This window comes from Scardinius erythrophthalmus, assembly GCF_964197995.2.
Source record: "Scardinius erythrophthalmus genome assembly, chromosome: 7".
NCBI lineage: Eukaryota > Metazoa > Chordata > Actinopteri > Cypriniformes > Leuciscidae > Scardinius > Scardinius erythrophthalmus.
In genome coordinates this window covers 43,185,483-43,198,381 of record NC_138227.1, presented here as the reverse complement: position 1 = coordinate 43,198,381, position 12,899 = coordinate 43,185,483, and the positions used below count along the sequence as shown (strand labels likewise).

General features: G+C 37.2%; 1 protein-coding gene across 1 annotated transcript; it reads right to left on the bottom strand.

Annotated features, from left to right (window-relative positions):
- Positions 1-5,354: 5,354 nt before the first annotated feature.
- On the bottom strand, positions 5,355-12,270 carry LOC308693616 (cytochrome P450 2G1-like). Its single transcript, XM_081370648.1, has 10 exons — positions 12,080-12,270; positions 11,108-11,197; positions 10,385-10,547; positions 10,146-10,295; positions 9,865-10,025; positions 9,593-9,769; positions 9,337-9,478; positions 8,047-8,234; positions 7,752-7,893; positions 5,355-6,045 (listed from the first exon to the last, which is right to left on the bottom strand). The coding sequence occupies exons 1-10, from the start codon at positions 12,149-12,151 to the stop codon at positions 5,864-5,866; spliced, it is 1,467 nt and encodes a 488-aa protein (XP_081226774.1). The 5' UTR covers positions 12,152-12,270; the 3' UTR covers positions 5,355-5,863.
- Between the last annotated feature and the right edge of the window lie 629 nt (positions 12,271-12,899).

Below are 12,899 nucleotides of genomic sequence, written 5' to 3'. Positions count from 1 at the left end.
CGTGGTGGCAGATTGTCTTTCCAGGGCCACAGTGCAAGCGGTGCACTTAGGTATAGATTTTGTTCGTTTAGCAGCTGATTAGCTGATCCTGGGGTACAGGCATACAGAACAGCCGTTTCAAGTCTGAAAATAGCCGATGTCCGCTTTACGGAAACAGGAGTAACGCTGATGTGTGACGTTTCCATGGGCTACCCGCGACCGGTGGTGCCTGGACAGTGGAGGCGAGCTGTTTTCGACCAGGTCCACAGTTTGTCACACCCCGGACGGAAAGCTTCACAAAAACTGGTCTCGTCAAAGTTTGTGTGGCATGGATTGAAGAAGGATGTCCGAAACTGGGTTTCAGCTTGTGTAGCATGTCAGCGGGCTAAAGTTCAAAGACATGTCAAGGCACCACTGGAAACTTTCGAGGTACCAGAGCGACGTTTTGACCATGTCAATATCGACCTAGTTGGACCACTGCCGCCATCCCGGGGGTTTACCCATCTTCTAACTATGGTGGATCGAACCAGCAGGTGGCCAGAGGCAGTACCTTTGACCTCAACGACAACGGCAGATGTAGCACGGGCTTTTGTTGATACTTGGGTTGCACGTTTCGGCACACCGTCGGATATATCTTCAGACCGTGGCACCCAATTTACATCTGAACTGTGGTCAGAGGTGGCTCGGATACTAGGAGTGCAGCTTCATCATACTACAGCATTTCATCCACAGGCAAATGGCCTCTGCGAGCGTTTCTATCGCTCTCTTAACCCTCTGAGGTCGACAAACGCGCCGGCGCGTTTTGCTGGATTTTCTCCACATTGTAGCACTTTAAACTTAAATTTCTCCGTCATTTATGGTCATACAGAAAAAATAAATATAAAAAAAGAATCTGTGGTATTTCTACTTTTGTATGTGTCCACTTCCAATCAAATCAAAACATTGTGCTTTTGTAAAATAAGGAAAAAAAACAGTGTGTGCGTTCTGCCTCTCCGTCGCGGTGAACTTTTTTTTCTTGAGCACGTCTATAAACTGAAACAAAACTCAGCGAATACTTGTTACACATTTATGAGCCATACACCTTTATAAACATTTAAGTGTGTACTTTTAAATGATCGGATTCAAAACGAAAACAAATATTCTCTGTTTAAGTAATTTGTATAAAACCAACAAGATTTCCAGCTTCTCAAACGCTTCCTAATTATTTTTAATTCGGCCACGCCCACTCGCGCAAAAGATATTCACATGCAAATCTCCACATGGAACGCGATCGCCCTCATTACCTCAACAACAAAACACTTCACTTCACTTTTCGTCGAGTTTGAAAGACGTGCCTGAGCTTACATTGGATTTACATCAGAAGAAGAAGAACGATATTTGAAGACAAGAAAGATAAGGTAAGAAATTCTTACATATTAGTTTGCTATTGTTGCATAAATTTCACATTGCAGTTGAACTGTTGCTAGATATATGGTGAATATTATAATATTTAGACCCGTGTTTACTGTTACTGTGTTTGTGGATATCTGCTCAAACGTAGATAGGCTATGTATATGGTAGGCCTAACCATAATGTTTTATATTTGATCGCAATCGCGTTTTAATGTATCATATTTTTGATCGCGATCGCGTTTTAATGTATCATATTTTTGATCGCGATCGCGTTTGAATGTATCATATTTTGGAAAAGCAAAACGCTCCAAACGGCTTCATGTTTTTACTATTATCTCATTTCATATCATCATAACGAATGGAAACATTTGAAGTAACATGATAATCAATATATTTTTCTCTAGCTTAGTTGTTACTGAAATCTTTTTGAAAATATATATAGGCTGCTATATTGTTATTATTTTATGCAGCACTGCGCATAGCCTATACCTACAAGGCACAACAAACCTGGTGTTCATTATATATTGTTGGAAACATTTGTGTGAGTGTGTGTGTGTATTCTGTGAATTTTAAAAAGCAATTTTAACAAGAAAAATCTAAAATGTATTCCCAAAATCGTGCAGGCCTTTCTCTTGATATCAGTATGTTCACTTTTTTTTTTTTCAGGGCCCAGATGCCACTGAGTCCTGCTGACTTCAACATTCACAGTACATGTCTCTGTACATGAACATGGTAAAGTGAAAATCAAACACCTTAGAAAATGAAAGGTATGTACAATGTTTTTAGGAATGGCACAAAGGTCTCTTTCTTCAATAAGTGCTTTTTTGTTGTGTATCTTTAGATTATGTTGTGTTGTAAATAAATCCAAACAATTTTAAAAGCCATTCTTTTTTAAATCTCCTCATTCTTTGTGCAAGGTTGGTCAGAATGATGGGCCCTGATAAGCTCCTAATAGGGCCATTAGGGAGGTTCTTTGTCTTTCTCAGGTGTGGAAAGCTTTCATATTAATGAGGTGATCCGCCCCTTCGCATATTGCTTTCTAACACAAAACACGTCGTAAAATTTTTAAATCAATATATTGTCTTCTCTGAATGAGCAGTCAGGGTGATTCTCACATCGTTTTGGAGCAAATATTCTAGGCTACGTGATACAATTTTCAAAAGTCTTGTGAAGAAATAATCAGTATGGGTTTCATGACCTTATTTCAGTGAGAATTTATTTTTGTATTTTCACAAACCACGCATAAATGTCATTATCTCAAAACTACAAACTTTTACATACATGCTGCTGATATATTATTGTAGCAGAGTTTGTGCTGAATACAGTGTAATTAGACTTTAGCCATGAAAATGTCACAAGTAACAGAAATAACCACAAATGTCAGAGCATGTCAGAACACCTCCAGGGCCCAGAAAACAGCTCAGACCTCAGAGGGTTAAAGCTGCACTCAGGGCCAGTTTGACGGATGACAGATGGACCGAACGGCTACCTTGGGTTCTGCTGGGCCTGCGGACAGCTCCCAAGGAGGATCTTCAAACTTCTTCGGCAGAATTAGTATACGGTCAGAGTCTGCGCGTCCCTGGAGATTTCATTCTAGACAGCACAAAGCCCTGGAGTCCATCTTCTGACCGTTCTGCGCTCTTAGACAAAGTCAAGGCTTTCAAACCGTTTCCTACCTCTCAACATAGGCTGGCCGGGGCTTGGGTACCCAAAGACCTATCTGAGGCTAAGTTTGTATTCATTCGTCATGATGCTCATCGGCATTCTCTGAGACCCCCATATGATGGACCGTTTCGGGTTCTGGAAGCTGGAGCCAAAACCTTTCTGGTCGATATAGGTGGACGCCCAGAACGAGTCACTGTCGATCGACTCAAAGCTGCTCATGGGGAGCTTGGTCAGCCGATGGTTCCGGCACAGGCTCCAAGGAGAGGTCGTCCACCGACCAACAAGGAATCAGCCTCCAAAAACGAATCTCTGACTGCTCAGGAGGTTCAAGATTCTGCCAATTCGCATCACTTTACACGTTCAGGGAGACAAGTTCGAGCTCCAACCAAACTGCTTTTGCCGGTGCTTGTGAATTCTGGGGGGAGCTGTGTAGCGGCAGATACAAGCTCACACATCACTGATCTAATGACATAATTCACATATCAACAAGGCGCACGCATGTTGGACATGTCCCCTTTAAGAAGATGTTCATGAGAGTTTGGGGGTTGGGTTAATGCACGTTTTTCTGACGCATAGTGTTAATAAAAACACAACTGTTGTTGTTCTGACACTGCAATCCTGCCTCTGTGTATTTTTGATAGCACAAAAGCTACAATATTCACTAACAATACTGTCTTGCCACAGATTGGACATTCAGAATTTTTACATTTTTAAAATTTAAAAACAAAACAATTTTTTTAGACACAGACGTCAAGAATCAGCATATAAATCTCAACAATGGTGACATGTTTCAATGCATGCAATGCCGCAATGCATCCTGGGAGCCATGAGTTTTATACCATTGAGGCTCCCAGCATGCATTGCGGCATGAAGCATGTCACCATTGTTGAGATTCATATGCTGATTCTTGATGTCTGTGCCTTAAAAAAAAAACAATGTATTTTACAAATCCAAATTCAGAAAGTCCGATCTGTGGTAAAAGAGTATTGTTAGTGAATATAATCTATTAACATCAAATAATCACTTTTTTTGCTGGGATTTTGCTGTGTATCAAAGTATCATGATATTATTGCTATCATAAATCATCACTGTCCATGTTCAAGAGTACACTTGGAAAAACAGAATAAATAATCCTTACATGTTGCTGATTAAAAGAGAAAAATCTCCTGTGATGCCAATGCAGTTGTCCTGTGGTAAGCCTCTCTCTCTCTCTCCTTCTCTCTCTCTGCTATAATCCGTTAAACATGTTTAACTATTTTTTCATGCTTATTCTCTCTGCTATGTTCTGTATTATGTATTTAGGTCTTTCTTTCAATGGTGCACTAAAAAGTGATAACCTAAAGAGGTTTATTTTTATTTCTATTTTTACTTGACTTCACCCATAACAATTATTTTGTTGGTATAATCATTTTTTATTCTATAAATGAATGTATTTAGGTTGATTCTTCAATTTTAAATAATATTTTTGACTTGAATAAAAGTAATTTAGATGTTATGATGTAGATTGAGTGTGTGTGTGTGTGTGTGTGTGTGTGTGTGTGTGTGTGTGTGTGTGTGTGTGTGTGTGTGTGTGTGTGTGTGTGTGTGTGTGTGTGTGTTAAAGTTTGTTACTCTCAGTCATAGTAATTGACCATAATAAAATTAAGTTGAACTCTTGAACAATGTGTTTGTGCAAGCATGTTTGTTACTGTCAGTTATCGTATTGGCCTGAATCAAATTTAAATTTGAATGTGTGTGTGTTTGTAAGGTGTTAGGGTTAGGTTGTAACGTTTCATTGTTGTTACAAGCTCACCTTACAGCTAACAGGCAAAACATGAGCACTAACAACTTGCATGGAAAATATATACACAGACACACAATAAACATAATTTAAATTTGATGTTTAACTATAAAGCAACAATTCCCATAACAAAAATAAACAAAGAAAAAAAAGTTACTTTCATATCTCAAAATAGTTTTTTTTCCACTCTAGCATCTGCTGTGTTTGCCACAGGGCTCTACTTTATCACATGTGGAATAAGGACTAAACTGAGCATGTGCGAAGTGAATCAGGTGATTTGTAACTAGTTCCTGATTGGACAGATTGGAATTGTTACACCTGACCTGTGTTACAACCCGATCTCCCCCTACACAACAAGTGATTTAGACATTTGCAACAGTTTATTTTTTACACAAAGGTTGGTTTTACGAGATCAGTCTGTTTTGCAGTTCCTGACTGTTGTTTTCGCTTGCAAATCGCTGTTCACTGGCTTGCAGTGCTTTTGGCCGTATTTGTGCGGAAAAAATGTGGCAAAATTGTAAACGCGGAAAGAATGGAAGTCGGAAGAATACAGATCATCTTTATTTTGCGTAAGCATGAAGCTGCAGTTTCACAATACATGTATTACACTTATGAATAACAGTAAAATGTTGCAAATATCTTTTTCTTACACTTAAGGCGATTTACACCTTTACAAATCTTCTCTTGCACGTGCAAATTTAATTTACACTTGCAATCTTATGTATACTTTTACAAATCATAGATATTATATCATATTATCTTCATAGAGTTCCCTTTTGAAAGGGAGTACAATCAGGGCAACCACTGCGTATTAATGTAAGAATTAATGATTGTATTTTACATTAATGCTTTTTATTTTACATTACATTAATGCTTTTCAGTTTTATGGTGGTAATTTTGACAAAATAGGCTCATCAAAAAATCGTATATGCAAAAGATATATCCTTTGATCAATTTGTACTCTGTGCTTATTATGGCCACTCTGTCTCCATATATACTGTATATCCACATTCTTGTAAAATGAGACAAGTAGCAATATCCATGTTGTTCAGCGGGGGGAGGCAATGAGCTCATAGAATCGAGGCATGTTGGCAAAGCTGCTGAGTTCAGGACTGGTGTCAATGCCATCTGGACCCTTTGGACTACTGAAGCTGAACTTCTGAAGCAGAGACACGATGAACAGAAAGAGCTCCATACGAGCCAGAGACTCACCCACACAAGCGCGTTTACCTGCAGAGATGCAAGACCAAATAAAATGATTCATGTTATTTATGAAATACGTTTTAGTGTCACAATTTGGAGCTTAAAATTTAAAGCTATTCTCTGATTATATTGGTCTGTTTAAAACTTGATTTAAAAGGTGGAAAATAAATTCATGCATGGTTATTCATGCTGTGAGTGACTGTGTGGCCCTGGTAAACCCTAGTTGGTAACACTTTATAATAATGTTCAGTTGTAAGTCATTTATAAGTGATTAGTTAATGATGAACTAATCATTTACAAAACATTCATAAATGAGTAGCAAGTGACATACTAACATTTTATGCATGTTTTGTAAATTGTGTTACAAGTCATTTACAATTGATTAGTTAATGATTAACTAATCATTTAAAAACATGACTAATTATTCATAAATGATTAATTAGTGATATGTTCATTATATGTTTTGTAGATTCAGTTATAAGTCATTTACAATTGATTAGTTAATGATTAACTAATCATTTACTAAACATGACTATGCGTTCATAAATGTTTAATAAATTATGTTACATTTTTTTGCATGTTTTGCTGACATCAGGTGCGCAGTGGTTAAAGACTCCATGCGTTTCTGAGAAGACAGCTGTCTATACCCTCACCAGTCAGCACACTACAGTACACACTACAGTGTTCAACACCTGTTATAGATGTGTAAACGCATGAATAAATCATTTACAAGTGATGAATAGTTTACACTTTAGATTAGGGGATGCAGAAAGTGTTGTAAATGATTTACAACACTTTCTGCATCCCCTAATCTAAAGTGTAAACTATTCATCACTTGTAAATGTGTTACATATACCTACAAATGATCTGTATGTGTATTCAAGGCATTTACGACACTTTTTGCACCCTCTAATTGCTACATATATACAAAAAAAACAAACATTTATTAAACATTTATGAAATGCATATTCATGTTTTGTATATTACTAGTTAATCATTAACTAATCAATTGTAAATGACTTATAACTGAATCTACAAAACATACATCCAGTAATTAACATATCACTTATTAATCATTTATGAACGCATAGTCATGTTTCGTAAATAATTAGTTAATCATTAACTAATCACATGTAAATGACTTGTAACGGAATTTACAAAACATACATAAAATGTTGGAATATCACTTGCTACTCATTTATGAATGTTCTGTAAATGACTAGTTCATCATTAACTAATCGCTTATAAATGACTTACAACTGAACGTTATTATAAAGTGTTACCCCCTAGTTGGTCGGGACAATATCTAATTTTTTGGTCCCCATGAGGAAATAAGCTTATAAACAATACAGGATGATGTTTTTTGAAAAATGTAAAAATGCAGAAAGTTTTGTGTGATGGGTGGGTTTAGGGGTATAGTTAGTGTTAGTGTTAGTGTTAGTGTTAGTGTTAGTGTTAGGGGAGAGAATATACAGTTTGGACAGTATAAAAACCATTCTGCTATGGATAGTACCCACAAAGATAGTAAACCAAACGTGTGTGTGTGCGTGTGTGTGTGTGTGTGTGTGTGTGTGTGTGTGTGTGTGTGTGTGTGTGTGTGTGTGTGTGTGTGTGTTTGTACTGATATGTAGATAGGGAGTGCACTCAGTCCCACAATTCCAAACTCATTGGCAAACCTAGAAAAATAACTTTGATTAACTCTGGATTGACATGAGAGACTTTACAGAGTTTACCTGCAGAAAAAGGGAAAAAGGCTGGATTCTTTTTAAAGTTGCCATTGGCATCCAGAAAGTGCTCTGGGTTAAATGTCCAAGGGGTTTCCCACTGTACCTCATCCCTGAGGACAGAGTGCAGCATGGGAAGAATTACTGTGTCCTGGGGAAATAAAATAAATTCAAAATTGCACAAAACATCCAGATTCAACACAATACACCAACTAGAGATTATTGGGAAATATTTTATGCATTTTCACAAATTTAGTAATTTCCAAGATAAGAGGAGATGACTGTTGCATTTGTTCATTGTTACCTTTGGTATTACGTAACCTCTGAACGAGATGTCATGCATGGCATAATGGGGGACACTTAGTGGGGCAATGTCCATGTACCGTTGTACTTCATGAATCACAGCGTCAGTGAAAGGAAGGGACTTCCTGTCATCCATTGTAGGGACCCTGTTCTGTCCAATAACTCCATCAATCTCCCTCTGAATTTGCTCTAGATCAAATACACCAAATATTCATTGATTAAAATTATATATGATATATATATATATATATATATATATAAAAAACAAGACAGAAAGCAAATAATACATATAGCCAATCATAAGTACAGAATACTATCGCAGCTACACCGTGTCTACACCAGACGAGAGCGGCGCGACAAAATCACATAGAACCCATTATATAATCAGTGATGCTGTCTACACTGGATGCGATGCATCACAACAAATTTGCCACGGTAAACTGATGCCGCTTTCTATTTCTGACGTACTTTAAGCGCTCACGCTACTTCTGATATGAAGAACAAATGGATTTTCAATGGTCACGTTGTCACGTCCGGTGTGGACAGCTTCTAGCTGTTGTGACGTGACAACGATCGAGTGCGGGGTGTACACTCAGTGTTAGGCTAAAAATTTATTTCTTGTATTAGTCCTGACCCCTGTAAAGCTAAAATCACACTACAAATGCACGCCTTTTTTTCTCTGATATTTTAGACAAGAAGTGGAATCATGTACTTGTATTTTTATTATGTATTTGATAATGTTAATGTTTTTTTTTTTCTCTCTCTCTACTTTTTTCTGACGTTTTGTCAAGGGTCTACAGATGAAAAATAGCATTTTGGGCAAAATTACGTACATATACAGCCATGTTTATTAATGTGCACTGCCCTTGTAAACAAATAAACTTAAACTTAAGTCCAACATTCTTGTAGTATGCATATCTGTGAAAAATTATGATGCAATATATTTCAGACTTGTTTAAACTTGTTTGAAATCTGGTGGATTATTCTTCATGTGTGTGCACTGTACTGACAAGAGAAAGAGTAGCAATGAATAACAGTGAAACTATGAGACTTTGATAGTGAAAGAGTGCATTAGAAAACAAGACAATGGGAAGTGGTAGCAAAAAATAAAACAAACATCTGTCTTAGTAAACACTGTCAATCTATATTTTTGTGTTGTGTGTGCACCAACACAACACACAATGAGACAGTGTGTCTTTAAGTGAGTAGAACAGTGATTCTCAGTCTCATAGTGTGCACTTAACTTAACAGCAAGTTAAGGAGGGCAATTAGGGACATCTTACGAACATACCCTGTATGTGGGGGTGCTTGATCATCATCATCAGGGCATATCTGATAGTTGTGCTTGTGGTCTCTGTCCCAGCTACAAACAGATTTACAACAGTCGCCAACATGTTATCCTTGTGGAATTCTGTGTCAGGATTGTGTTTCTCCTGCCGTAGCACACAAAGAAACAGAACAGGAATTGTATACATTGCCTAAGTAAATGCTGAACAATGTGTATATAGAAGAGATAAGAGAAAAGAAAAGAAACAACCTTTCTGTACCTGTTTGAGTCTGATAAGGAAGCAGTCAATAAAGTCCTTCGGGTCACTGGAGTCCAAATTTTGCTCATGCTCCGTGATTTTTGTCATAATGAAGGCTTTGATGTCATCTACCTCTCTAAACATGGTATGATGACTCCCAGGCAATAACTGCATTAGTTTAGGGAAGATGTTGTACAGCTGTTGGGGTTGAGAAGATAGTTTAGAAGACTTTCACACAGGACATGGTCTTTGCATAGAAAAACAGAATGCCCACTTTTGAAACTTCTGCTCACCTGGACTGCTGGGCTGCTGACAAAGCGCAGAAGTCTGGAGAGGATCTGGAGCAAGTGCAGGAAGCTTTTGTCATCATAATCAAAGCGCTGCCCAAACACCAGGGAACAGATCACGTTGGACACAGCCCGGCTCAGGAAGACGGTTGGGTCGACTGGTGTCGCTAAAGGAGAAAAACTTTAGCATACAACTCTCACAGCTGTGAGTGCAGAACACTCAATGTATACCACTGCACTTGTACTGAACTCATAGGATGCGAATGTCAAATGCTCTCTTTCCTCACATTTAGTTTCTTCAAAACTGTTCAGCAAATGCCTGCTCTCTTCTTGAATCCACTGTTCCATTCGTTTGCGGCCCATTCCAAAATCCCTCAGTGTGGTGAGAGTGAACCGCCTCAGTTGAAGCCAACGATCTCCATTACTGATGGTCAAACCTACAAACATTTTAGAGAGATTGAAATCTAGACTGAACTACATTAAACTGACAACGGTCGTCTTTGACAACAATAAACAATAATCTCACCGTAGCCTCTTAGAATTGTGTGCAGAAAGGGAACGGGGGCTCTGCCTTTGAAGTCATCTGCCTGGTCCACCAGAGCCTCTTTCACTGTCTCATATCCGACCAGAACCACCGTTCTTTGGGGTCCAAGGTACACCGTCATCACAGGCCCATAGGTTTTACTCCACTGTTGAGAGAATAGAATTTACTGTTACACACCAGTGCAAACTCATCAGGTGTTTCTGAGTATTTCATACTATATGTAATTTGCTAAACTAAAACCAATGTTTCACAAACAACAATGAAATCTCTCTATGGCATTTTTATTCATCAAAGGCAACTGCATTGTGATGCACTGGTAAACATATGAGGTTTTATTAACAAAGTTTGGGAGGAGCATGTTCAGATAATTAACACAAGTGGAGAACACTCAGCAATCAATGGTAAGAGGTATATATACACTCACCTCAATCCATTTTTGCAGCATCCCCCCACCACCCCTTCTCCACACTTCTAGTCCTAAACACTTACATACGGGGGGAGTACTCTGGGTTCGGGCCGAACTCCGAGCTCGGAGCCCTCCCTCCGGACAGCACGCCAAATACGCATTAAACTTTATCCCCTCAAATTGTATGTAAGTGTGAACTCGTGAACTGCACGATATTCAAATCCAATGCCTTACAATACCCTGCAATTCATGTGCTCATATTTGAAGCATAACATTCAGAAGTACATGATTCTGCTTACCTTCATGAAGCTTTTAAAGGGTGCATGCTTGTCCATTATTACCAAGTTTCCAATCAGTGGCAGTGCCAGCGGCCCTGGGGGCAAAGAACCCTTATGAAAAGAAAATATATTTCCCCAATATATGAATGATCAATATATCAAATGGTTTAACAGTATATTTGAAAATATACAGAATAATATATTGTTAACAATGTATTGAATAATACATAAGGAATTGCCGCTTTTCATATATTGAAAAATATGTGACAATACTAATATATCATAATGTATGTAATTTTATATTCAGTAATACACTATAATATATAGATGTATATGTGATTAGATATGGTACTGCATGTTTAATATATTGCAGATATATTTACTCATGCAAGCATAAACACATATATAGAGAAATATCTAATGTAATATATTTGTTATATTTTATAATTAATGGCATTATAAATATTTCATATTTTTAAGCTAGTTAACAAAAGCACAAGCACACCTGCATGTACTAAAGCATTTATTCAAGAGACTATCACTGTACTGAGGAGTGTACTGCTATTACTTTTAAAATAGAGTAATTATAGTTTTAATGGTGTTTGGCCAGTCATCAACCGAACCACAGGCTTTACTCTTCAGCACAATGGTAACCCCAAAAACTCCTATCATCAAAACCTTTCATTCCGTGAATGTGTGTGTATATATGTGTGAACATACATTCACATTTATATAGGAACATGTATGGGCAATATATGTACACAATAAAGAATACAACTTTATGAATATTACATGTAATGCTGTTTGTCTTCATTTATAAATATTTTATATGTATTAATATATACCCATACATGGTCAATGCATATATTGCAGTATATTCAAAAATATAAGCACTAGTTTCCCATTCATGGAAATGTATTATGTAATCTATCGCATTATATTTTGCAGTATATTCCCATATATATATTGTTCCTTAAAGGAAAGTCCACTCGCCTTTCTTTTCCATTTCACCAACACCAACACAGCCAGGACTAAAACCAACACCAATGAGCCAAAGAGTTCCATTCCTTTTCTCCAAAATGTTCCTTACAGCCGACTAGCCCAGTTTATATCTTTATATGTCCTTCTCTCAGTTTCATGTTCTATATAAAGTGGGACAGAGCAATAAGAGGTGGTTCCAGTATGAGTGGGACAGAGGTGAAGCATGTGATCAAATACCTGCTTGTGCACTTTAATCAGAGCGCACCATAGATCTTTCTTATTGGTCGCTTATGCTGTGTGTTTGTTTCTTCATTTATTCTTATGTACACTGTAAAAAGTGAGCAGTTGTTGCTTTAAGGAGGTATTTTGGTAACACTTTACAATAAGGTTCATTAGTTAACATTAGTTAATGTATTAACTATGAACTAACCATGAGCAATACATGTGTTATTGTATTTATTAATATTTGTTAATGTTAGTTGATAAAAATAAAATTGTTCATTGTTTGTTCATGTTAGTTCACAGTGCATTAATTAATGTTAACAAAAATGTAATCAAGTATTAGTAAAAGTTGAAATTAACAAATATTAATAAATTCTGTACACTCAAAAAAATGATTCTTTAAACTTACTTAATTTAATTATGGACAGTGGTTCCACACAAGCAAATAGCTTTTTATTAACATTAATGGGATTTTTTGAATCTATGTAAACTCCTTGTGTTGGGACAACACAACTGAATGGGGAAGAATCTATGTGAAATAGTAATGTCGAACTAAATCAATGGAATTGCTTCCCTGTAACTTAAATCGGTTAAGTTAAGTGAACATGCA